The sequence below is a fragment of the Macadamia integrifolia genome, chromosome 3, assembly GCF_013358625.1.
Source record: "Macadamia integrifolia cultivar HAES 741 chromosome 3, SCU_Mint_v3, whole genome shotgun sequence".
Lineage (NCBI taxonomy): Eukaryota > Viridiplantae > Streptophyta > Magnoliopsida > Proteales > Proteaceae > Macadamia > Macadamia integrifolia.
This window is the reverse complement of record NC_056559.1, coordinates 29,042,920-29,070,300: the sequence shown is the minus strand read 5'-3', so window position 1 is coordinate 29,070,300 and position 27,381 is coordinate 29,042,920. Positions and strand designations below refer to the sequence as shown.

The following is a 27,381-nucleotide window of genomic DNA, read 5'->3' as shown; positions in this document are numbered from 1 at the left end:
AAACCCTACCCTTATCACAAATGGTTGAACTCAAACCCCCCCCCCCTTGTTGCATGATAACCTCTCAATGCAATTCGAGGCATCGCCCCTTGACCGTGGTGAAAGAAAATTTGGTCCTTATAGAGATAGTCCCACATCGGTTGTGGATGACTCAACTATCTTATATAAGAACCACAAGAAGCGACGCCACTTAAAGCCAATTGGTTTTAAGATGGAAACTTTACATGGTATTAGAGCTGATACGTTGGGCCTCCGTCGATGATGGGCTCCTTACTCAACCCACGAAGACATAGCCATAAAAAACCTGCACATAAGGGGGAGTATAAAGATAGTCTCACATCGGGTGTGGATGACTCAACTATCATGTAAAAGAGCCACAAAAAACTGCCCCACTTAAAGCCAATTGGTTTTAAGATGAAAGTTTTACAGTCCTATCTTTTTTTCACTAACTTTGGTTACGACAAGATTTTTTTTTTATGGAGTGTTGGAATGACACCTCTATAGGCATGTATAGAACGTGACATTTCATTTTCATTGCCACTTGTCTAATTCTTAAAAGCTATTTAATGTAGTATTTAATGCAGGGTACATTCAAAAGGATTTTCAAAAAATTAAATTTTAATGCATTTTTCATCTAAAGTGACAATACTTACTCTCATTTGAAAAAAAAAAAAATTAGAGGGTATCAAGAGCGTTGCTAGATTGCATAGATTAGACTAACGTTTCCTGTGTTTATCTCTCCTCTCGCCTATGAAACAATATATCTGCCCCTATTATGAGGCTAGCATATGCTACGCAACCCAGAAGCAAACTCAATCCCTTAATTAATTATGGGGAAAAAAGAAAGATGCTTGGTCAAATGGCCCATGCGATTAGACACCGAAAGGTGAAGGACACTCCACCGCATGTGCTCTCTAATTTGAAATTCCAACCACTATTAGTCAAGAAACCACCCACGCTGGGTGGTTGATCAAGCACTTCCCCCTGTGAACACCAAGTCACTAGAATGCCTCTTTCTTTGGTTCGAGTCACAAACTCGGGAGGCAACACGACCGAGTCATCGGCCACCAAATTGGGTCTTACGATCCACAGAAAGACCAATGACACAAACAAGTGCATTTACTAACATGCACCGAAGACCATAATTTAATTTTACAAGCCAAATTTCAGTTGAAACAAATTTTGTCAAATGGTAAAAAAAAAAAAACTTTGAAAACCAGGGAGTACAAAAGGACGCAATGATATAGATGGTTATGTATTTGATTAAATTTGACATATTCATAGTTAGTTGGCCAAAATCAACTATACATGTGACTATGATAAGGTATCCCATCCTGTTAATTTTTGTGCCATAAAATATAATCAAAATGCCCCCTCATTTAAGCTTTTATAAATGGGTAATTTACGGCACCATCCCTTAGAGAATGTCACTATTATAGAGACATCCCCTGTATAATACTAAATTATACTCAGACCCCTTGCCGTCAGTCATTGTTAAGTGCGGAGCCAAAATGACTGTTTTACCCTATAATACAAAATTATCCCAAAATTGTATATTTTCTAAGTGAAGTGTCGTTGTCCCTCCTCCTCACCACTAACCATCACTACCACAAACGCAACCTAAGAAACCCCAAATCCACCAGCTTTGCAGTTTTCAAATTGAAAGAAGAAAAGGAAGAGGAGAGAAGTAGTGATAGTGAAAGATAGGTCTTTTAGAGGTCGAAGACTTATTAGAGGGTATATTAGGTGCTTCACCTCTTGCAAGGGTATTTTGGTATTTAAAAAATATATAATAATTGATATCAGCATATAAGGTATATTCAATAATAGTGACTGACGGTAGGATCTGAGTATAATTTAATATTATACAGGGGATGTCTCTCTGATAGTGGCATTCTCTGAGGGTAGCATTGTAAATTACGCTTTATAACTCTAAACGATGGATGGATGGACAAATCTTAAAAAGGTTATACAGTATATTCTATTTTATTCATGATGAGAATTTAAAAATATTGCAATACATAAATTGTCACCAATACACGACATTTGTACTGAAAACCACAATCTAGCTTCTTAATGTCGCAGTACAAGTTGCACAACCTCAAGATCTCATCAACCAACCCTTCCTTTCCTTCTTCAAAGGTGAATGGGCATCCCACAAATTGAGCTAGCCTTTTCAAAAGAAGAACTGGGTCTGTTTGTAACTCCTCATACTTGAGAAATAACACATGTTGAGGCCTCTCAAGGCTGGCTCTCCAGTACTCCTACACATGATCCCAAAATGGCCCAAAATTGGTAACCCCCTCACAGAACCTCTCAAATGCTTCCATAACATCTACAGGTGGCAATGAGGCCTTGACTCTCATCTTGTTTTTAAAATGCTGAAATATGGTCTGTCATTGTTGGTGTAAGAAGGTACAAGAAGGTTTCAGTATAATCAAGGGTGTGCCCAACTGGTCGATGGCTACAATCACTTAGGCCTGAAATGGTTGTTGCTGTCATCAATTTATAGGCCTTGATTGAAGAGAAAGAATTCAACAGGTGTTTTAAGGGATAGCGACCAAGGCTTCCTTGCAGGCCTGTGCCCTAAATTGAAGCCTGAGATGTGCTCACACATTCTAGTTTCCAAGAATATAGGGGCTGGGGCCACCATGCAGGCCTGCATCTTAGAGTGAAGCATGAGAGATGGGGAGTGGGGCCTCCATGTAATCTAGAATCCTAGATTTTTATGGGTGAGAATCTAGAATCCTAAATTGAAGAGTGAGATATGCATAGTGGGGTGAGATCATAGCCCTGTACGATAAGCAACGTTTCTATAAGAGTAATGGATAATAGTGAGGTATCGACTTGAGTAGTGATAGATTGAAAGTATTTTCGCCATTAGACTACCAACCCCATTGATAGATCAAATATAAATTTGACAAATACGATATTGAAAAGGTGGATCATGGAACAGAAACTTGGAACAGAAACATACATTTGTGTGTGTTAAATTCTAGAAGACAATCGATTAAAAATCATGAAATCATGATTGCATGATTTTGGACAAAGGAGTTTAAAAATTATGGTTGGAAAATACAGATTTTCTTCCTCATTTAAAGATGGCCAAACTACTTCCTTTTTACCCAATTTTATTTGGCAGTTGTTGTTCTCAAAGTTTCTTTTTAATTCTATTTGAGCCCAATTAACTGGTTCAGACCTTACCCGGAAATTACTATCACCAATTTTTGTGGGGATTTCCCTACCTGGACCAGTTTCTTGTTAGTATTACAGCTTTTACCATTTTCTTGCAGAAAAGTAATTGAAGTAAAAAAAGAAAATGCTGTCTTTTTTTTCGGGAGGACAACAATTTTAACATCAAACATTTGTCATTTTGTCATCGAATTCTGAATTTTTTGTTGCTACTTGGAATCTTTATTTTTACGTATTTCACTACATCTTGACCTTTGGATTATTTACTAGGGTCCTTAAATTATTAACTACATTCTTTGGACCCCAAGGGAGATTTTTGGTTGTGATGATTAACTTCAAAACAATCTTAAATTTCTTTGGTTTAAGGATTTTATATATCCTATTTTCAGCACTTGAACATAAATCACGTACCTAGTTCTCAACCATAATCCAATCGTTTTAAGATGATATTTGATCTTCCACATCATGTAGAGATTTAGAGAAGTTTACATGAACATATAAATAGGTACTTCACCGCGTCATATAGAGATCGAAAATGTCACCTATAGCTAAAACTATAAAGAGATTTTTTCCTGAACTTTTTCATGGTTCCATCATACTTGGGTGTAGATTTTTCGTAATCTTTTTTGCATTATTGTTTTATTTTGTCTCTCAATTTGGGGTTATGGTTTTAGATTTATTTCATTCTTATACATGTTTTATACCTTCTTTAATATTTTTCAAAATCTCTTTATTAAAATTAAGAATAGTCTACTTTCAATGTGTTGCCTAATGTCTTACAAAAGGCAATATCATATCCCGAGTTCCCGACCTCTGATGAGAATGACAAAAATGAAAACTAACTTCATCGCCAAGCGGCATCAACTAGTTTGATGAAGGCAGAACGAGTCTAGCAGAAAAGCGAGCAATCCATCGAACCATTTCTCTGTATCCTAATAATCAACATTCTATTGAATAGATTTATCCCAAGCACGTGTAGGTGACTCCCTTCATCTTTTATTCATTTCCATCCGTGTTCTTACTTAAACTTTGATGTTTTACAATAGATTTGAATTCACAATGGTTTTCCTTAATTCATAGGATTTTTCTGCATTTATTCATGATGTTTAGGCGTTAATTGGCAATAGGAGTATTTCACCATTTTTAATGCATTTTATGATACCCAAATTTATATTTGCATTTATGATGTCTTTGGTGTTAGTAAGTGTGTTAAATATGATTCCTTTTTCATTTTTTTCCCTTTTTTTTTTTTTTGGGTGTCATTTTTAGGTATTATTTTAATACTTTTATGCATTTTCCAACATTTTAGGTATTTAGTAAAATCTGAATTATTTTATTTTATTTTATTTTTGTGGTTGATTCTCTTTTCATATAGTGTTAGAATTATTTGCCAGGTTTGCAGAATATTTCATATTACTTCTTCATTATTTTATGCGTCTAATTAGAGTTTTGGATATTTAACTAACTAATAGCATTGCTATAAATATTTCATAAATGCTTGTAAGTTCCGGTTATTTAATTTATATACTAATTTCTGTTTTGTAGAGAAATGCGAAAGGTTTGTGTTTGTCCTTTTCTCTTACTCTAATTTTTCTTTCATGTCCTTACCCCCCCCCCAAAAATCCTTCCTATATTCATTTAATTCTGATTAAATGATTGGGAGATCGATTTAACTGGGTGGACCAATATGCCTAACACTTCTTTGCTCCACAACATAATTTGAATCCAATCTCATTGGGTGGACCGCAATGCTTTACTTTTCTTCTCTCGCATGAGAGGAATAAAAATTGTTATTTTTTGAGAGAATGGGTATTGAAAATTCACTGTTGTCACACTATGTCATTACATGGGATAGTCATGATTGAGATTGAGATTGAAATTTGACATATGAACAATCTAGATGGTCAAAATTGTTATATAACTGATTCCATGTGGCAAAACTTGGTGGATTAGTGGAGTGATTCCATCTAAACATGATCAAGAAAACCTTTTGCCTATTTATTATATGGATACCAATGAGGAGCGACCATGCTTTGAGAAATCAGATCAGATCAACTTAAATCGATCAAATTGGTATCAGTCTTACCGTGGACCAAATGAAGGGTAAAATAATAATAATAATAATAATAATAAATAAATAAACAAATAATCCTTGGTATATTTTTCTATCGGATCCAGGCTGATCCAGAATGGGATCGGATTGATATGCGTTATCAACCCCAGATTGGGATCGAAATGGCACAAATGAATGGTAAAATAGTATTAAAAAAAAAATTAAATGAAACCTTTTGAGTATTTTCTATCCAATCTCGGCCGATTCAAATTGAGATCGGATCGATGTCAGTCTTGACCGATACCATGTTCTTAAACCATGGGAGCGATGAAACGGTTTTATAAATGGGCAAAAAAACCATTTCATGTGAGGATAGGTGAGATAGAAAGAGAATGTGCTGGTGTACCCTCCGCAATCGGTTGTAATAACCTTTTCCATATTATATTTGATAGGGTAAACAAATAAGATTTTTATTTTTATTTTTCAAAGTAAAGAGTAAGAAAATGAGAAAGAGAAGAGAGTTTACAATGTGCTAAAAGTAGTCAAAGCTTTACAACCAGCCTGCGGTCGAGCTGATCTAAGACCACCCTAAACGAGTAAGGCTCGCTTTCGAGCCAGCAAGAAAGGGCCTGCCTAGGGAGGGCAAGTGAACAATGTTATTTCTTTAGAATACTTATCAAAGCTTGAGGCCATAACCATGGAACTTCTCTTCTGTGATCTGGTCCAACCGTTCAATCATCACAGATGTCAAATAATTTTCCCAGTCTCCAACCTTACCTTTCCTAAAGAAAGCTTCATTTTTAAAAGCACCCATTGGGGCTTCTCCAGTCTTGTTCACCTCAAGACTACTCATATTCTCAAAGCTACACAACCTCAAGATCTCATCAACCAACCCTTCCTTTTCTTCTTCATAGGAAAAAGGGTATCCCATAAACTGAGCTAGCCTTTTCAAATGAAAACCTGGGTCTGCTTTGAAATCTTCATACTTGATGAACAACACATGTTGAGGCCTTTCCAAGCTAGCTTTCCAGTACCCCAACACATGATCCCAGAAAGGTCCAAAATGGGTAACCCCATTGCAGAACCTCTCAAATACTTTCATGACATCTAAAGGTGGCTTTGAGAGCCTTTCTCTCATCTTGTTCATAAAATGCCACATTGACACAAACACATCTTTTGGGTTCCGGCAAAGATAGACTATCCGGCAGCTGGAATCGATCATGCTTTGTGGTAGGGAATTGTAAGATATGTGAGTTGCAAAGAGCCTGGGAGAGGGAAGGATTTCAAGGTCAGGGATTTGGTTTTGGTAAGGGCTTATCTCTAGAAATGGAACCAGAAAATGGGAGTTCTGGGAGAGTAAGGGATGGTTGTCAATGGAGTAGTTACTGCGGTTAACAGTGGCAAAGACAAGGGCTTTGATCCATGTAGCACCTGATTTAGGGTTGGTTGCAAGGATTATATCACTAGAACGAGCCTTGAAGTGGTCTTGGACTGCAAGAACTGCTTGGCAATGTTTATCTACATACCAGAAGCCTTGGTACTGGCAGATATACTTCTCAAATCCCCAACCTTCCTCTTTTGGAAAGCTTGAAACGAGGTCTTTGTACCTCTGGAGCTCATTTTCTTCGTCTTCTTTGGTTTTGGGCACAAAGTCTGCCATTGTTGGTGTAAGGTTTTGAATTTTGAGAAGGGTGTACTGCCTGGAAGGGTTTTATATTCAGGCCATGACTGAAGAGAATATATATATATATATATATATATAGGTGTATAAGGAAAGGGGTTGAGGCCTCCCACGCGGGCTGCACCCTAAATTGAGCATGAGATGTGCAGTGTCCAAGGATATGAAGTGCAGCCTCCAATTCAGGCCTGCACATTAAATTTAAGCATGAGATGTGCAGTCCTGCACCCCCTACATTGAGATGTGAGATGTGCTTACCTCTTACAGGTTCCACTTACGAATTTGACTATTACCTTTTAAAATGATGGTTGTGTATGATATACAACAGGGGCGTAAACCTGATAGATATTGATTTGGTCCCTAATTGGTTGATATTTATTTATTTATTATTATTATTATTATTTTAACAAAGAATTTCACGAACCTGTCAAGTTTCATGGTTCAGGCTCAAAGATAAACCCTAGTTACAAGCAATCATACCTAACCCATGTAACAGATCAGTCACACAAAGACTTGAAACGAAGATTAATGAATTCCAATTTAAAAAAAAAAAATCCTACTAGAACAAAACCAATTGTTAAAGAGTAGGTTGCAAATTTGGTCTGGCAAGCCCGAACCCAACCCCATTTTAACCCCAATAGTACATAGGTTGTGCTTTTCTACTTGCAAGCTAGGCCAAGATTGAGATTTTCAGACTTGGCGTCAAGGAAGGTTTGGGTTGAGACCTCAGTCTGAATCCAATCCAATCCAATCCAGGCTTCTTTACAATGAAAAGGTTTGATTTGAGAGATTCCACCTAGACATATTGATTCGTTACAAAAAAAGAAAAAATTATAAGCTCAAGACATTTATTTTTTTGTTAAACTCAAGACATGTTGATCTAAAATCTAAATATCTAATCAAGTCAAGGTGATTGATTACAATAAGATTTAATCTATAATTTAAATCAAATAGTAAACAATTGCAATATTGTTTTTTAAAGTAAGAGTAAGAATAATGAAATGAATCTCCACAATACTCCATGTGCAAGAAGTATGCAACGAAGGGCCCGGGCCTACGGAGGGCAGATGACACAGTTGAACATGGGCTGCTACGTAAATCCCTAGTCCCTCACTCCCTTGCTTTCTACTAGGAATTCTTTATGCATCTTCACATGAGAAGCTGAGAGTGTTATTAAATGATCAATTACTACTAATCTAACTCATAATTAATGAAAAGGAGAAGATATTTTACAAGATACGAAGATTTTGTCTATGAAATTCAACGTTCATTAAATGAGATTAATGTGTTAATGTGATGAGTTTAGTATAAAATCCTTTCATTTCCATTTTCCATGCGTTGACAACTTGTAGTTTTATATAACACAAAGTTCCACCATTGTGGGCTTTGGCACAACCCACCCCCCACCCCCCCCCCTCCCCTCCCCTTCCCCTCCCTCCCCTCCCCCACCGGCCTTTACCCGAAAAGAAAAAAAAAATGGTTTATGACTACATGTAATCATCGGAGTTTATCTTTGGTTCTGAACCCTAAAATAGTAATCAGGTTCAAGGGGTTCTTCGTCAGCCAAAAACAAGAACTCCCTAGAATAAACCTTTGTCGCATAGCTTGGGAGGACTCAGCATTCAACAGTAAGCCCCGACTGGAGATGTTAAAATTGATACCAGATTGTTTGAACCAATTTCAAATCAAACAATGGAATTCTTTATCGGTTAAATATTTATTTTTTATTCTTAGAAATAACAGAAAACTAGTAATTGATTGGTCAAAAAATCGATCAAACCAAACTCTGGTTCAGTTCACTCTCATCAACCAATCATCGCATGGCTTGTGGCATATTTATGTTTCCGTTATATTGTGGTCGTTGAAAACCTCCTAAATTTTGGCCTTTACTGGATCGATATTGGTAATTTTTTTGCTTTACCGATCTCCACGTCCACGGAAAAATCGAACAGAGGTCACGGAGACACCCCATGTGAGAATGTGACCGTGACCCACCGACGAAAGAGCCAGCCTGCACTGCACAGTGACACCTCATTCACTATAAACACCATAACCCATCGCTACTTCAAACCCTTCCGATTCCATTCTCTTTTGAATCTCTTCAGTTTCATCATAACCCAAAGAGGCAAACCCTATTCCCCAACTTCTAAATCTCATCTCACACACAGTTACCGACATTCAGGAGATAGCCATGGCTAGAATGTTGATGTTGTTCGCTCTTTGTGTCATTCCGTCTCTCGTGAGCGCGTCCCGCCCCGTCAGGAACCCCTTCGTCGTTGTGGGCAAGGTCTACTGTGATACCTGCCGTTGCGGCTTCGAAACCTCTGCCACCACTTACTTGCCTGGTAACTCTTTCTCTCTCTCTTACATTTTCTCTTCTTCCTTTTTCATCGCCTTAGGTTTTCCAAAATGGATTTTTTAGATGTTTTTAGGGTTCAGATCTGAGAGTTACATGTACCCTTTTTGTAGATCTGCAATTTCCTCTTCTCCTCCTCTCCCCTGTTTGATGATTTGTGCTACTGGACTGGTTTTCCTGCTTGGATTGCTTTGGTCACTTAATTTAATAATTTCCTTAACAATGGCAGGTGCAAAGGTTAGGGTTCAATGCAAGGACAGGGATTCACTTCAGGTGGTGTACAACGTCGATGGTGTGACAGATGCTACTGGGGCATACAAGATCACTGTACCAGATGACCATGAAGATGAGCTCTGTGAGACGGTGCTCATCAGTAGCCCACAGAACGACTGCAAGGTCAAGAGCCCAGGGCGTGATGGGTCTCATGTCATCCTCACCAACAACAATGGCATCATCTCCAACATTCGTCATGCCAATGCTATGGGATTCATGAAGGATACCGCCCTATCTGGTTGTACCCAAGTCCTTCAGAAATACCAGGATTTCGAGTAGATGACTTTAGCTTCAAAATACCTTTTACTTCTTTTCAGGGTTTTATTATTTTCCTTTCAAATTAATGATCTTCTGCGTCTGTTCTTCTTCTATGTTCTCTCTGTTACTGTTGCCCCAAAACTCTGTTCGTCTTGTAGATGGCATCATGTGGTGTTGAATGGTTTGAAATTTGGGAAAAAACCACCTTTCAGTTTGTTTCCTCTTCTTCTATGTTCTCTCTGTTACTGTCAACCCAAATCTCTGTTCATTGTTCTAGATCATCTGCACTAGATCAGGATTTAGCCTTTACGGCTCTACCACCAGCCCTTGCTTGTGCCATGGATGGAGCAGGCTTAGTGCTGATCATGGTATAGCATCAGAGTACTCTGTTCACAATGGTAGATACATTTCTATTCCAAAGGGGGGAGTAATTACTAATTATGTACTATTCAAATCGAATGCATGGCCACCGCCTGCACTACCGCGTTCGAAATTTTGGATATTGAATGATATTTTGTAAATTTATATTAATTTCATATAAAGAAAATTAATATCTGAAACAAATGTATTTCTATTTCTTTTCTAACTTAGAAACAGATTACTATTTATTGCATGTTATTAAACATGTATTGTTTTTCTCAAAAATATGGTCTAGAAAATGTGAAATGTCCTATTTAGATAGAAATTTGGCCCACAACTAGAATGATCATCATGGAGGCCCTTAGTTCACTCTTCCCTGAGAGCCGTGAAAAAGATTCAACATAAGATAGAAATTAAGCAATACGTGGAGTAACTCTCGATATAACAGTAAAAGCAAGACGTGTAGGTAGATTGATTCAAGTTTCCACTACAATAGGATCTACATAAATAAAAATACTTGCCATTCGTTGGTTATTAAGGGCATTGCGCAATTAATTGAAGAGGATTTTTTTTTTTCATCCTAGTTGAGAAACAAATTTGAATACCAATTGAAGAATCATGTAATTGTAGTTTCTGATTTGCCACTCAAGCCAAATCAAGGCTGCTACCTGTGGGCGAGATGGATTACGAGTGAGGGGATAGATGAGTTAGTTCTTAATGAAATAGGCTGTTTAGAGTATCAAACTGAACCTGCCCAAACCCAATTACGCTTATCCACACAAGCCAATCCTAGCCAACACTGACCTGCGAAAGTGGGTGTCAACCTGTTGATCCCGGTCTGGCCTAATTGGTTCTCACCACCTTAATTTCATTGGTCTAGGTTGTGGTTTCTATTATGGTTGGTTTTCTGTTAAGCACGGGAAGGGAACAACTAGTTAATACATCATCTAAAATCAAGACCCGATTATTTATTTAGACGGTTGATTTGGTTTCGGTCTTTTGCATGAGTGTAATTGGGAAGGTTTTCGGTCTATAGCATGATTAATTCGGAAAAGGGCTGTCAATCCGGTCTGGTCTCTCAGTTCGGTTGGACCCCAATCGGTCCTATATCTCTAAGGGCCTTAAGTGAAACTGATCGATTACACAATGAGTCTTCAAGGCCTAGGACTGGACCAATTAGTAATCTGTCGATAGGTTAGCTCCTAGGCTTTAATCAGGCCCAACCTATTGATTAGTTTATCAGGCCTTATTCACTTTGGACCTGTTTAGAGATTAACAAACCCATATTTAGGCCGGGGACTCGCTAAAGCTTTCAACTTCAAATCAATTGGTTTGAAGTGGGGAAGTATGTTGTGGCTTTAATACAAGATATTTGAATCATCCAAAGTTGACGTGGGACTATCTCAATATTCTTCTTTACATGTAGGCCTCCTATGACTCTGTCCTCATGGGTCGAATAAGGAATCTATCATCGACATAGGCCCAATGTATCTGCTTTGATACCATCTTAAAGCTTCCAACTTAAAACCAATTGACTTGAAGTGGGATGATTCTTGTGACTCTAATACAATATAGTTGAGCCACAACTGACGTGGGACTATCTAAATAGGCCTTAATCATGTAACAACGTTTATCAATGCCTTAGTCATATTTATAATCTTTTCTCCATCTTCCAAAGAGAACATTATATACTATTGATAGTTGAAGAATACATGAATGGGTATATGAGTGATTTTATGTTTGAAAATGAACACAACCCATCCATATCGTCTTCCCAATATTCAATGGTTAGAAGATCAACATTACTCTTCTACATGGCATAAGTAGATACATACTAGACATTATAGTTAGCAAATTCACAAACTATTGAACAAAAGGTAATTTTTTCCCACAAGTTTGAGCCTTCAAAGAGTACTTTTTAGATTCCATATCAAAAGATCCGTCTATTAAGTGTAGGTACTCACAAGTATATGAAAGACAAATATAATCTCAGTCACAGTTGATGTGGTAATCAGCAGACTCAGTACTCTCACTCACAATTTTGTTAGAAAGTCCAATCCAAGTAAATGAAGGAACCAAGGATCTGAACAAATTAATACTTGACTATAACTCGATAACTCACGATACCCCATCAAGTGTAGGCGGAATGAGATCATTGTACATGGTGAGAGAACCATATACTTATTTAGGAGAAAGAGCTCTACCGATCTAGTGTTTCCCACGGCCACACTGCCCCATGGATCCTCTGGAGTGCTTCAACATGGAACCCAATGTACACATGAGCACGTGCCTCGAGGTGCTTTAGGGTGTTGGATCTGAGTCACTACCTCTATTGCGCAACAGAGGAGTTCCACTTTGGGTGTCAAAAAGCCAAGTTGGGTTAGGTTACTTGAAACCCCAGTCCAACCCTAAGGTCTCTTAACTCAACCAAAGCCCTGACCAGCCCTAGGTCGGGCTAGGATATCTAAGCCTAGGCCCAACCCTATTGGGTTTAGCCCAACGCAACCTAATCCAATCTAGCCCAACCACGTACTATTGATTACTTGATGGCTTGATCTTGATACATTGCAAAGGCCAAAGACCAAAGTTTTTGTATATATGTAGATTGTGGAAAACAAAAAACTTTTTGCAAACCTTTTTCTAGAAGTATCATTTATTATTATAAACATATTTATATTAATCTATACTTAATACACAAGGTTGGGTTGGGTTGGGTTGGGTTGACATCTCAACCCAAGCCCAACCCAATCCGGTCTCTGGCCTAAAATTCTCGACCCTTGCCCATCCTATGGGCTAAAATCGCAGCCTAGGCTCTATTCGAGCTTAGGGCAGGTTTGGGTTAACTGGACTTTTTTGACACCCCTAAATCCCACCCTATATATAAACAACCTTTAGATGGCATAAAATGGAACATGTGTTGGATTCTCATATATGCATTCTAAGTGAAAAGGATTGGCTGATCCGTATCACATTTCAGATAGGTAATACAAAAAGGTTGCAGAGAGAATATTACCTTATGATACCAACGAGTGGTGGTAATTGAGAACATGGAACAATAGATGTACCACAGAATATTACTCTCCGGATACCACCTACCAACCCTAAATATTATCAATCATCCCCCGCCAGTCACCAACAACTCACCACACATTAATTAACGGTGTGGTGGACGGTGGACCCTGAAAAAACGAAGCAGGTTTTCCTCACCCACAGTAGGTCGAGAGAGAGTCCAGTTCCTCTCTTCACCATTTAGACTATCAGACTGGACTGGACTGGACTGGACGGTGTGAGATCCAGTTGGAAAGTATCCATGTGAGGAGAGGCTTCCAACTCCAATAGACAGGAAGGGTTCTGATGGTAGATGGCGAAACTGTGGAAGGATGGTATGGGCTTTAAAGAGGTGCTAGTTGGTGGGGGTGGGCTGGTTGGACCACCAACTGCTCACTCTGCACGTGATCAAACACAAAACCAACTCCAGCAGCCTGCAGGAAGTTAGGTATGGTTTGGGACATCTTCAGCATAGGGTAGTATGGTCTTTTCATAACTGCTATGAAACTAAAATTGAATTCATTTTAAGAAAAAATATCAAATTAATTGAGTTCGATTCCTAATTCGGTCTTAATTCGATATCGTATTCAGTTTATATCATATTTTAATTTAAGAAAACAAGAGGAAGATATTAGGAATATTACGAGGACCAATGCTTCAAATATTCCCATTCAAATTTTAAAGTTGAATTTTTCATACAATTTCAGTGCATTGCATAAGCAAGTTGCAATGAGAAAAGAAAGGAGATATAGAGTTAAATAAGTTGCTTTAATGTGTGTTTGTGTGTGTACGTGAGATCCATAATCAGGCTTAAGGTAATCAGAATAATTGACCTATAATCAAGCTCTAACTTAGATAATCGATTAATCAGGATATAAATCTATCCTTAAATTGACCATTAATGGACGTAAACAGGGTTTGGGCTACAAACCATCGATTTTGATCACAATTTATGTTTGTTCTAGTTAGACAATTGTCAGGCCACTATCTTCCACAGTAACACTCAATTACTAATCAGATGGTACTTGTGCCTAACATGTTTAGTAATTGATTGGATCAATCTCGGGTTACAATCGATCAGTTCAATTACTAGTGTAGGCTAACTTTTAACATCCATAGGACCTAATTTTTATGCACAACTATATACATGTATGATTGTGCTTTTCAACCGTTGGGAGAAACTAAAATTTTTTACCTGTAATAAAATATTATAACTTCATGATACATGCCTTCCTTTTCTTTAGTTAAAAATACAAAATTAATCTTAGAAAATAAAGTGATCAAAAGAAGGATCAGCCCACTGTTTTTTATTTTATTGATACTGCAATATTACATTATACACGTGTTGCACGTGTTGCACGTGTATCAGTTGCCCTTGAGAAATCTCATATTCCACTAATAAAAAATTAAGAGAAAAGGGAACTCTATATCAAATAATGCTAATTATACAGTTTGTCACACTCATCTCACACATGTTTGAGGAAATAACATTCTTAGACTACACTCTCCACAGGTAAAAGAATTAGGATCCTCATAATGTACATAGGAAATTGTAGAATTTTACCATATTAGAAGAAAAAAAATATTATATTAAATGGACAAAAAATAAGATTATAAATCATCAGAGATCTTAAGAAAAGTCAATATTAAAATCCCTTTTAAAACCAATCCTATTTCTCTCAATGAATTAAAAAAAAAAAAAGTCCAAAAAAAATTTTAGTTTATAATTTAAATTCTAATCATATGGATTTTTTTTTTTTTGGATGAATAAATCTAATCATATGAATTACCTCTACACATTAATGGTTATGGTCTCATAATTAGAAATGTAAATGGATACTTCAACATGGATTCAACTTGGATATATATAGTATATTATTATATTAGTGAGAGAGGGGTTTGCTACTTGGCAGTGCGGCCCCTGCATTAGTGTGGGATTAAATCACAACACGCATAGGACCATCAAAATGGGGAGGATTTTTCGTATTCATGAGGGTGAGAAGATCATTTTGGTATCATGCAGGGTTCTTTTTCTCTTATTTTGTTTTTATGGGTAAGAACTATAGTCTGGTCGTGTGTTACTTGCATAGGGGGGCCAATGAGAGTGTCAACATTAACTTAAAGAGATTTTTTTTATTTCACACTTGGTGTTACATCTTTTTTGATAACATTGTAGTGTATCTCTCTCTTTTCCCATATAGATATTAAATATATCATTTCATAAGAAGAAAGATAACTTTAAAAAAAATGAGAAAAGATAGACATAAAGAGATGCTAGCGTGTATACCATGCGGCCTGACAGTGCTCTTTTAGAATTGAAGTCAATTTTAGATATCTAATGAAAGAACTGTTGTATACCACGCAGCCTGACACCACTAAATCACTAATCAGGTTACAGGGACAAATTCGAATGCGGTGTGTTTTGTTCTTAATCTGTTCCCTTCCATTTGCATCCCTACCCATATTTCACATTAATTAATTCTTTGCAAAACGAATATGATTTCAGTCGCCAACTTTTTTTTTTTTTCTTTTTTTGGTTAACATCAATCGGCAACTTCTCGAAATACACAAAGAGGCCAAATTGGCATGAAAATTGACAAATGGTTCAGCTCATAAATGATTGGACAGGTGTGTGCTGTTGAACACGTGATGGTTTGGAGTTTCATCACCACCAAAATACCAATAATCTCACCAGTTGAGTACAAAAACTTCATTGTTCACCTAACCCATCTAGAGAGAGAGAGAGAGAGAGTTACTTTTCTACATGCTATTCAGCCATTTTGAAGGGGAAGAGTAGAGGGGAGAGGAGGGTCGCTGTAGTTACTATTCAGACTTGTCCCTATCGAGTGGCTGCGTATTGATTATTGAATTTCATGTACCTACCGACTATGGCGGCCTTTGCTGAATCTATAAACTCCTGACTTTTCATTGTCTATTCCACGTCTCTCCCCAACGTTTCAGGAAAGCTTTGTTCTCCGGTTTTGCACACCTTGGAATTATCGTTCTCCTTTATATTAACCCTTATGAATTCGATATGATTTTCTCTAACTCTCATTGTCTTTTCCGTTTACATTTCTCCTTGAATCTACAATAATTTCACTTCTTCCCCTTGTTTCTGTCCGACCCATCTGACATTTTTGTCGAATTATTCAAAGGTGAGGCGTTTCTTTATGCCATTTCTCTCTGCACAACCCCACCCCATTTTCTTTTCTGCACATTTGCATTGCCATTTCGTATACTTTTGGTTGTTTATTCTTCTCTTGAATCTCCCTGTATGTTTCCTTCACTTCTTATATTTAAATTTTCCGGGGAATTGTTTTGATGGGTTGTGTTTGTGATGCCCATTTGACTCTCTATTCGTTAATTGAAATGTGGCATGGGTTTTGTTGCACTATAAGAAAAAACCAAGTGGGGATTTGGGTTTTGAACTTGTTGTCAAGATGATGGGTGGGGGTAGGAATCGGAAGGAAGGAGGCTGGAGGTGAACTCTGTTTGAATTAGTTCGTGCTTTGAAAGCTTCAAGTTTGATGATATTTAACTAGAGGAAAAAGATAAAGCTAAAAGCAAAGCCTTCCCCTTTTTTATTTTTCCCCTTCTCAATTGGGTAACTAAGATTTCATGTGTTTTTCTTGTTTCAGTTACTAGCTATACTTGATCTCGGATGAATTTGATTTTGATTGGGAATCTATGTTCTATGGATTGTTCTGATACGATTTCTCATACATTTTACCGATTTGTATGTCGTTCCCCATTGTAAATTTTTGGGGCAGTAGTTCTGTTTTATGTTTTAAATCTTTTTGTGGTCATGAGTCCACTTGTCTCTCTTATTTTCAAGAGGGGGGGGGGGGAGTGGGGAGGATGCATTCAACCCATTCAGACGAGCTTTGTTGAATATTAAATGATTTTGTTCCAGTGGATTAGTTGTTTGCTAATAGTATTTGTTCTCTAGCATAAATGTAGTCTAAATTATATGCTGCTTTTAAAGAAGACAAGTGTTTTAGTTTCTGTTTTTCTTTGTCCTAGTTTTTCAGAATGGCTGCTGCTGCATTTCATCAAGCAGTTGGGTCAATTCAGTCATATGGATGCTGCAACGAATCTGGATCTCAAAAGGCATTTAGGAATTATTCTGTGAAATCGGTTTCAAATGGTCATGGGTTTAATGTAGGATTATTGCGAAGAGGAAGTTGTAGCACCCATGGGTGGAAATCGGGTGTAATTCAAGCCTCAAGTTCTCATACTTCTGTAGCCAATCCAGTTTCAGCCCCCACAAATAGCAAGTCAAATGACTCCCGAAAGAAATCTAGTAAGTTGATTTCTCTATTACCTGTTCTTGAGTTTGTTCACGGTAATTGCCAATTTAGCTGTAATTTAAGTCAAAATTTCTTATCCTCCTCTTGCATAGTTGGACTTCGACAAGTACTATTTTCATGATGTTTCCTAATTAGCTGCCACTCTATGTTTCAGATGAAGTTGCTTTGATATTGATTCGGCATGGTGAGTCTTTGTGGAATGAGAAAAACCTGTTCACTGGTTGTGTTGATGTACCCTTAACCAAAAAGGGTGTAGAAGAGGCAATTGAAGCCGGTAAGAGAATTAGCAACATACCCGTTGACATGATCTACACATCCGCACTGATCCGTGCCCAGATGACTGCTATGCTTGCCATGACCCAGCACCGTCGCAAGAAGGTATCTTTGCCTAAAGCTTATGGATTTCAATTAACTTTGCTCATTAAATCGCTAGGAAAGAAATCTTCTATTTTTTAATGAGAACGAGAGCTAATAGCCTGATACCATGTAGCGACCCCATTAAGTTGGGATAAGGCTGAGTTTGTTTTTATAATGAGCTGATACCAACATCTGTTTCCACATTCCCTTCAGCATGTTTGTATGATGCTTCTTTTTTACCCAAGGTTGTAAGTATCCTTCTGTATCTGTGGATACTAACTGATGCATATCGTATCTTTAAAGTACTAATAAAATACCTAATAAAAATTTGGTATTAATACACGTAAGAAACCACATCCTTTATATATGATTAATTAAATGTGTTTCTCTGGTCGTACTATGTTCTTCTTTTTATACATGAGGTATTTTTTATATTACTTATTTATAGTGTTTTATGCTTCAAATTTATATTTTGCTTATCGTAAGTCTTTTCATACTTTTCTTGACTATTCCATACATATCTTTAGCGTACCTTGCGTCTCTCCAATATGATATGATACGCCTCTTAAAATCACCCTTAGTTTTACCCCTCTATACAAGAGAGGGTGTTCTTCCTTAGGGCATAAAGAAAGGTCTAAGGTCTAAAATACTCCTTTGGATGGCTTTGTTTTTCTCAGGATGACTATAATTAGTTTGTGGGGTTTGTGAGAAAAACTTGTGTTCCACCTTCCACCCATCAGATTACATTTGCTTGCACATGATATCCGACTAATTATTGTTAGGCTTGAGGATCTAGGAACCAACCCTTATTTTTATATTGTTTCATAGGGTTATGAATGACCTTATTGGTTGACCCTAAGCATCCAGCTTTTGATGTCATCTAAAACAGTCATTAATTTTTTATCAAGGGATTGGGCTCAATGATCTTGTTTCGTGGTTGATTGCATGTTCCTTTTATCTGATATGTGAAGTCTTGCAAGTGCAAGGATGAGGTTCAAATTTGATTTTCTTGTATGTGGTGAGTGTACTTCTGTGGGTGGGGTGGGGATTACTATGTTCAATTATTTCTTTTCCTGCAGTAGCAGGAGCCATGTGCACTGGGTCTCTCTCTTCTTTTTTTTTTGTTGGAGTAAACTTAACAAAAGGATACACGTATACTGAAACACTTGAGACATGCTCAAGTTACTTGGTGGCCCCTAGAGGGCACGGAGGGGGGAGTGAGAGAGCAAAGTTCATAGGAGATGTCACCGCTTGATGTTCAGTTCAAAGTTTTAAGAGCTCAACAACTGCAAAGATTATAGAGTTTTTGCATGGCAGCAAGGCTTTTATCAGGATTGGATTGGCCAATCCAACCGTTCCACACCAGGATTGGTAGGGACCATTCCGATCCTACCCCATGATCAACCGATCTGGCGTTCTGGCATCTAAACCTCATTTTCCAGTGATTGATTTGGCCTTCTTGCATTTTCTAGGCCAACACAGACATCTGCTCTCGATTTTTTATTTTATTTTATTTATTTTATTTTATTTTTTCTCTTTTCTATCTTATTGCTTCTTCTCAAGAGAGAATGAGTGCCCCCAACTTAGATTTCCGGCTGGATTATAGACTTTCCTCTGTTGCAGGTTATGCAGCATAGATTGTAAACTCTGGCTGGTCGGATTGTTTAGGATCAGGGTGGGATCGACCAGTCCAATCCCAACCAGGTCGGGATAGGTGGAGTCCAATCCATGCTGAATTCCCATCTTTAGAACCTTGTCGGACAGAGATAAGAATTCTGCTAGACTATAGGGGAAATAGGGGATAAAGGAAGATGATTTGTCAAACAAGATAGGTCATCCTTTTCACAAAGGGTTTAAACACAATTTCATAGGAGAGGTGCTCATTTCATTTGACAGTGCTTATGAAATTTAAGAGTGACTCTTCCCCTCTGTAGATTTCACTCATGTCTGTCCATATTATGTCAGGCATTTGTCTAGAGGGTGGACACAGCTAGACATACTCCTATGTAATTTAAGGGTGACTCTTCCCCTCTGTAGATTTCACTCATGTCTGTCCATATTATGTCAGGCATTTGTCTAGAGGGTGGACACAGCTAGACATACTCCTATGTATCTCTGCACAGAGGCTAGCTCAACATGGTCCTACTTCAGTATTTCCTTACTCTCCTAAATTTCTTGTTTACCATTTGTTTTTGCTTGCTTTACTAGCATGCATAATATCTCCCCTAAATACATAAAAATAGTGAGTTCTACTTGGTTCGACTTACTAGTGATTTAATTTATTCCTACACTACAAAGAGGCAAGATAAGAGAAAGTACTCTTCCATAATCTAAGCTTCAACCAGTCTCAATGTGACTACGCCATTTACTTTTGCTATGCAACTTGGCATGACATGTTATAGCTTTGCCCCTGTTTCTGGATTTTTGGGTGTTCCTGTGTTTGTGTCCACAGATCATAGATTTGAGTGTGCTTTATACCGCAGACTGGTAGAGGGATTCCATTGGATTCAAGGGGTGAAATGGGTTGATGGAGAGACATATTCTCCCTTTCTATAAATTGTTCAAGTTTGAAATTGCCATCTTCTTTAAGAAATTGAGAATGCTATTGACCTCTCAGTCCTTTTTTTTTTTTTTTTTTTTTTCAATTCACAGTTCTTGGGGTATTTAGCAATTTAGAATCCACAGTTATGGTTTTTGGTTGCTTTTATCATTGAACTAAAGATATAACTTGAGTTGTACTGCTAAGTAAGGGTCTCAATCATACGGCAGTTGCATCAATCAGGCAAAAACAGGTTAATGTGTGGACTGTATACCCAACTGAAGTCTTATATTTACACAGGTTAGGTATTCACCCAAAAAATATCTAGATGGTATTTATTTGAATTCACATTTTGCAGGTGCCAATCATTGCACACAATGAGAGTGAACAAGCAAAAGCATGGAGTCAAATTTTCAGTGAGGAAACTGTGAAACAAACTATTCCAGTAATAGCAGCTTGGCAATTGAACGAAAGAATGTAATCAATTTTTTCCGAGTGTTTGGTTTGCTTGTTATCTCCTTCAGTCTTTATTCACAACTAATGTTTCTTGCATGGAATGCTTTGCAATTCACAGGTATGGGGAGTTGCAAGGTCTTAATAAGCAGGAAACAGCGGATAGATATGGAAAGGAGCAAGTCCATGAGTGGCGTCGAAGCTATGATATTCCTCCCCCTAATGGCGAGAGCTTGGAAATGTGTGCTCAAAGAGCAGTTGCTTATTTCGAAGAGCAAGTATATGCTTATTTGCTTATATCCAAGTGTCTTATTCATTATTATTGCATGGCTTTGTCAATTTGAAAGGCCTCTTTGTGTTTGATTGTTGATCGACTATTGGTCTGAAACTACTTTAGGATAATGAACTTCTGACTGGTGGAATACGTTGCAGATTGAACCCCAACTTCTATCTGGGAAGAATGTGATGATTGCTGCTCATGGGAATTCTTTAAGGTCCATTATCATGTATCTTGACAAATTAACTTCTCAAGAGGTGAGAAACTATTTATCATGTGTAAACTTTTTATGGGTTTTTGGTCTTTTGGTTCACAAAAGACATGTCACTAAACAGATTTTAATGGCAAAGAAGAATCCCTACATCTAGCCCAATTTAGTTGAGAAAAGGCTTAGTTGAGTTGTGTAAACTTTTATGGTTTTTTGCATTGTTATGAAATGTAACTATTCTGTTATTTTCTACAGGTCATTAGCTTAGAACTGTCAACTGGGCTTCCAATGCTCTACATATTTAAAGAAGGGAAATTTATCAGGAGGGGAAGTCCAGTAGGTCCTACAGAGGCTGGTGTTTATGCTTATACTAGGGTATGCAACTCCGTCCTTTGTTATTCTTTGGATATTTTGATGCATACCTAAGTTCTATTTGACGTTCAAGTTTGGCATTCCTTTAAAGTTCTCATAGCATGGCATGGACATATGTGTTTAAGAGAAACTGGTTTATTAATTTTAAGTTTTTTTGTTAAGTCTTGTAAGCATCAGCCAGTTACTCAAAATTTTATGTTTTTTGGCTTTCATGAGGTTGGTGGTCCAACTACAGTTGCACCCATAGAAATAAACGCACACAATCCTCTAGGTTTTTTACCAATTTTTCTTTGGGTACACACTGCACACAGCTTCTAGCATCTCTTCCCCCCCCCCCTGCCCCCACCCAGGAAAAAAAAAAGGACTAATGATCCAGTGAATTCAGAATAAAAAAATGTGGAGCTCTGAAAGGCATGGACAACCTAAATCGGGGTCCCAAGAAAGAAAAATTCAGAGCTAGAGGATTCTTTCATCTATCTGTGATACTGTAGTTGGATCAGTTTAGGCTTCTGATCCCCATCATTAGGTATTCAAAATAAGGATGTGAATTAAATTTCTCATAGCAGGCCCTGAATATGAGTTGTGCATTGTGGTTTGGTTTGGCTGAGGAAACTAAGGAATTTAAAAAGAAAAAATCATAAGGGAAACTAGAAGAGGAGCAGCAGAAATTTAGAAACAATATGAAGAAAAATATGTTAGAATATTTAGAAAGAATACGAAGAAAAATATGTTAGAATCAATATTACACTTGATAAACAAAGCCTGTCCTCTCAAAATACTAAAGTTCTTTTGGAGAAGTTATCATCTAGGGGCGTGAGCTCTGTTAATATAATGAAGTATTCTTTACTTCATTTTGTCATTCATTAAGTGGTCTTTTTATTAGATGTGAATTAAACTGAAGTATAATTAGAACAAAAAAAGCAATATGGAAAGTTTTGCAATCATTACCAAAAATAATTGTTCTTGGAAATGATTGCAAAACTTTCCATTTTTCTTTTGTTCTAATTTTACTTCACTTGGCATCTAACCAAATGATCCCTAGGTTCAAACGTTGAAGCGATTGTGTAATTTCAGTAGGACTCACTGGAAAGCCAGAAGGACAAGGGATTGCTCTAAGGGATGAGAATCAAAGCCATTTATTAACCGTTGAAAGGTGAGAGATGGGTGGCGAAATACTGTACCTAATAGGATAAGATGATTTGGAGTTCGAACAATCACCTATGTCTTTGAAATGCTGTGTGTTCTCTTAGAACATTATCTAAATATGGGGGAGAAAGGATTACTCAGCCTGAGAAGTCTTTGGAGCTGTGGCATAGTGATGGTTTCTAGAAGCCTAAAGGTTCAGGATAAAAAACTTGGTTATAAACCAACACCGTTGTGAAGAGATAAAGACCAGATTAAAGAGAAATTAAATATATGACGGTGAGGAGCTCAGTTTGATGGGAAACCTTCATCAAAGGTCTGATTTATAGAGGGGAACGATTCCTCATCCGGTGGTCTAATCTGTAGTTATGAAGATATCCTAGGATAGGATTCTTTAAAGCAGAATTCCAGCATTGAGCCATTGACTACTGATAGCAGATCTTAATGGGTTCAAAACAGTAATCAATCCAACTTGAAGAAGTAGGACTAAGAAAACAACAGCAAGATCAAATTTTGAAACTGTGGATGTGTTCAGAATACTATCCTATTACCAAATATGAAATCAGATTTGAAATCACAGATGGAAACAATGTAGAGATTGAAATTCCAGTATGTTGGTTATGCGCAAGAACAGAATAGAAACCAGAATACACTGAAACAAGAGATGCGCAGGTAATTACTTTTTTTTTTTTTTAATTGAACAAAGAAGAAGATAAAAGAAGGGAGGTATGAATCAGGAATCCCATCTCATCCTCTTAGCTGGAATCCTAGCAAATCCTAGCTTGGAACCCTTCTAACCTTCCTTAGCATCTCGTCAAGAGTCTCACTGCATCTCACAGAACAGTGGAGGCAAAAGTCATAATTCATTCATCAATTCGTGGGTAAGGCTGTATAGCCTCTTACAAATTTATATCAAAGACTCAAAAATAGATTCAAAAGTCAAAAAGGAAAGGTTTAAACCAATGTTGAACTGATAATAAACTGGCTAGGAAACTGGAATAGTAAAGAAAACTGACCCAAATAAGGATTCTAATTAAACTAATGAAGTAAATCCCATATTCCTACCTCCTACCCATAGTTTAGGCCCAATAACTATTACAAAGGAAATTTCCCCACTGGGCTAGTGTCCCAACACATATATAACCCAACTCAAGGCTTATTTCTACTAAGTGTTTTATCTGTATCACACAGGGAACACATGAAACACATTGCACCACCAAAATTAACTGATGATAACATTTCAAAACAAGTACTGGGAAAATGGGTCAGATAAGTATGTTTTGGGCCCTTTTTATGCTTATGAATCCTAAACAATTTCGTCTTCTGATTTCTGAATCCTTCAATTGAAAAAGTGGCAGTGAGGAGATTACATGGCAATGCAATAGAGTCCACAGATGTTGAGCGAGATGAAGAGGTTGGACTGTGTAAATTATGGGGGTTGAGAGTATGAGTTTTGTTGGGAGTGTCAATGGTAGGAAGAGGATGGGGTTTAAAGAGTTTAACTTTGAATTTCATATTAAACCATTAGTCATATATGTTGCAACAAGATGATCAAGACTAAAAGCGATAGGTAGATGGAGAAAGAACCTTACCCATGAAAAGATGTCACTACCCCATTGAAAATAAGGGGTTGTGTCTACATGTAGAGAACAAGGATGGATAACATTCTTTCTCTTAAAACAGGGGATTAGTGAGGGGAGAGAGGGGTGTTAGTTAAAGGGTGGTGAGAAGATGGAAACCATACGTAATTATCTTACTGGAGCAAATTGGAGAAAAGAATTGGGATCCGGTCAGAACATGGGACATTGGAATGGAGATACCTGTCTTCTGAAAAAGTGTGATCCATAAGCGTGAACCTAGTTCAGCTGACCAATTATTCCTTCCTTTTTCAATCATTAAATGTGAATAGACAAGCTCTAACATATTTGTTGATGACTTATGGAAAAACTAATTTGGGCTGCAGGGAATTAAAAACTTCACACAAGGAATGGAATCTAATCGTATGGGTAATGGACCTACACAACTACAATTGAGCCTAACCTGAAACAAATCACAAGTGAAACCAGAAGATAGGTTAAAACTCACCCACCTAAATTGCAAAACTCCCCTGTTTACTGAACATGATAAATAAACTTAAGCAAAACAAAACAGTAAGAATACTAACCTAGGCCAATTGATTACCTCTTAGCAATGGTGTTATCAATTGGACCCATAAGTGGCTCCACATTGGCCCTACAGCAGAATCAGTCCCATCGCTTAAGTGAAAGAAATGTTTTTTTTTTTTTTTTTTTTTTTTTTTTTTTAACGCAATGTCCTAGAACAACCAAGTTGTCTGACAGGTGGGGGTGCCTTAAAATTGCAAGTGGGTTTGGATTGATTTTTTCAGTATTAATCTGCTTCTACAGTGAAAGCCCTGCAGCAGATAGAGATGGATAGTGGGGGCTTGTGGTCTCGGGCCTAAATCTGTGTTTGAAGCACAGTAGTTGTCTTTAACAGTGTTCCAATTTGTAAAGGTTAGGAACACAGAATTTTGGAATAGAAATGCTTCTAATATGATCCAAATAAAATTTTTAACTTCACCACACTTTCTCCTCACAACATCTATAAATCCGAAAATAAGTTAAAAATTTGGACTAACTTGGACTCCAAGAAACGTTCTAGTTAGTTTCCTAATCAACCACAGGTATTTCTACACTAAACAGAGACAAAATATTCTTTTTACAAGTCAATGATTTTGTTGGTTGGAAAACAGAATCTTTAGTGCTTGTGAATGCCATTGTGGTCCATGTGACACACAAAGAAGGTGGGTCTTCAGTTGATGCAACTCACCTGGAGATCAACCTGATTGTACTTTTTATCATATTTATTGCAGCTCAATCATTTAGTTTTATGTTGTAACCTTTATTGTTGAATCCCCTTGATCTGTCCAAAACAGTAAAGAAGAGGGCATCTGGTAGAATATGAATCTATTTGCTGTACTCGTTTAATTCCAATACATATTGTTATCTATCTGATCCCAAGTCGATTCATGACTGTTTCTACTTTCAACTTATTTTCAATGCAGAGTTTAGCACTTTACCGGCAGAAGTTAGATGAAATGTTTCACTAGTGTATTTAAAAATCAGGTTTGTTATATGTAATCTGATCATCTTTTGGTACAAATTCCTTCAGTGTGTGCACATGCAAGTTTTTCTGTTTCTTCATTGGCCTATATCTCCATTAGGTAATCCTTCTTTTTTTTTTTTCGTGGCTAGGTATTCTTTGTTGATGTTCAATATTCATTCCTGTTGGCCTCGTATTAGCTTATAATGTACCTTTCTGAAAACTACTTCCTCTCAACCAATGGGTTTAAAGCTTTATCCACAGATGGGGAAACAGTGGATGCTCTGAATTTTCTTTTGAAAGGGGTCATCTATAGCTGGGTTGCATTAGGTGCTTTGCCATTGTCTTTTAGTTTCCAGAGTAGATATCAATGTATGTTTGATTATTTATGAGGGATCCTGTAAATTATGACTATGTAGTAATGACTGAAATAAGACTGTAATTGTCTTTTTTTTCTTCTATTGTTTGATTTTTTGCTGGCACATCTTTAATGAATCAAGCCATGATCATTGCACTACCTATCACGCAAGCGCCCAACCAGAATTCTTGATGGCTAGAACTCTGGTCCAGATCGGACAGTCCCTCTGATCACGCATATAAGCTTTGCTGATGAACATGCTCTCAAAAGCAACTAAGGAGTCTGCCCAAGCCAACAAATGTTGTCTTCCCAGATTTCCCATGCTCTTGAGGCTTAATATGAACAATTCCCTTCTGCACTGCTGTGGAGAAAGCATGAATTTGCAGGCAGACTTCAGCTCATTAAATCAGTTCTGATAGGAATTCTTCTATTTTGGTCTGGTCGGACATGGTTTGACCAAGTCAGAACTCGTTTATGAAGAATCAAGATTAATCAACAACAACAGCAACAAACTCAGCCTTATCCCAACTTAATGGATCGAATACATGGATCCTTGCAAAAGCAAAAAGTAAAAGTGAGAGACTGCAAGAATCGAGATTGATCAGAATTAAGAAAAGCCGATCCGATATTTAACACCTTGATTGGTAGAAACAGATTATGAACAGTGAAACAGCGCTGGGCAGGTGTTACTAATTGTGATGGTTTCCCTTTGCCTACAATGCAGCAGGAAATGGGTGTGTAGGGAGAAACAGCAGTGAACAAGAAAGAGAGACATAATTTTCCATTCCTCTTCAGCTGTTGGGACCCCCAGCATGCAGCTAACGGCTGGGAGGGCCTGGGGTTGTGTGTTCATGTGTTGGGGTTTGTGCATGAGTCCTTTCAACCATCAGATGCTGTGCTGGATGGGCATCCCAGCGGTGGGAGAGGATCTTATTCCCAAATAGTTTTGCGATACATGAAAAACCTAGTACAATGTATGATTCTTTGCTGATGATTTAAGATTTAATAAACAAAGAAACCTACAATTCATGTTGTGATGCATCA

At 37.5% G+C, this 27,381-nt stretch overlaps 3 protein-coding genes across 5 annotated transcripts; 2 read left to right on the top strand and 1 right to left on the bottom strand.

Moving 5' to 3' along the window:
• Window positions 1–5,921: 5,921 nt before the first annotated feature.
• On the bottom strand, window positions 5,922–6,905 carry LOC122074325 (cytosolic sulfotransferase 8-like). The gene has a single exon (XM_042639153.1). The coding sequence runs from the start codon at window positions 6,903–6,905 to the stop codon at window positions 5,922–5,924; it is 984 nt and encodes a 327-aa protein (XP_042495087.1).
• Window positions 6,906–8,895: 1,990 nt separating this feature from the next.
• LOC122072838 (pollen-specific protein C13-like) lies at window positions 8,896–10,030 on the top strand. Its single transcript, XM_042637267.1, has 2 exons — window positions 8,896–9,268; window positions 9,509–10,030. The coding sequence occupies exons 1-2, from the start codon at window positions 9,115–9,117 to the stop codon at window positions 9,829–9,831; spliced, it is 477 nt and encodes a 158-aa protein (XP_042493201.1). The 5' UTR covers window positions 8,896–9,114; the 3' UTR covers window positions 9,832–10,030.
• A 5,936-nt stretch (window positions 10,031–15,966) lies between these two features.
• Window positions 15,967–26,440, top strand: LOC122073949 (2,3-bisphosphoglycerate-dependent phosphoglycerate mutase 1-like). Of its 3 annotated transcripts, none has more exons than XM_042638681.1 (9): window positions 15,967–16,373; window positions 17,242–17,521; window positions 17,683–17,906; window positions 20,783–20,901; window positions 20,999–21,155; window positions 21,310–21,411; window positions 21,618–21,737; window positions 25,942–26,002; window positions 26,132–26,440. In XM_042638681.1, exons 2-8 carry the CDS (start codon window positions 17,251–17,253, stop codon window positions 25,984–25,986), a joined length of 1,038 nt encoding a protein of 345 aa, XP_042494615.1. In that variant the 5' UTR covers window positions 15,967–16,373; window positions 17,242–17,250; the 3' UTR covers window positions 25,987–26,002; window positions 26,132–26,440. The 3 variants fall into 3 exon arrangements, with proteins under 3 accessions (XP_042494615.1, XP_042494614.1, XP_042494616.1); XM_042638680.1 differs by lacking the exon at window positions 15,967–16,373 and adding an exon at window positions 16,432–16,490; XM_042638682.1 differs by lacking the exon at window positions 15,967–16,373 and adding an exon at window positions 16,552–16,822.
• Window positions 26,441–27,381: the final 941 nt, after the last annotated feature.

Bases quoted from the DNA above. Each gene is read 5' to 3' on its own strand.
- LOC122074325 (XM_042639153.1), bottom strand. From the start codon at position 6,905: ATGGCAGACTTTGTGCCCAAAACCAAAGAAGACGAAGAAAATGAGCTC.
- LOC122072838 (XM_042637267.1), top strand. From the start codon at position 9,115: ATGGCTAGAATGTTGATGTTGTTCGCTCTTTGTGTCATTCCGTCTCTC. The intron at 9,269-9,508 runs GTAACTCTTTCT...TAACAATGGCAG, and splicing joins TGCCACCACTTACTTGCCTG to GTGCAAAGGTTAGGGTTCAA.
- LOC122073949 (XM_042638681.1), top strand. From the start codon at position 17,251: ATGGCTGCTGCTGCATTTCATCAAGCAGTTGGGTCAATTCAGTCATAT. The intron at 17,522-17,682 runs GTAAGTTGATTT...TCTATGTTTCAG, and splicing joins TGACTCCCGAAAGAAATCTA to ATGAAGTTGCTTTGATATTG. The intron at 20,902-20,998 runs GTAATCAATTTT...TGCAATTCACAG, and splicing joins TGGCAATTGAACGAAAGAAT to GTATGGGGAGTTGCAAGGTC.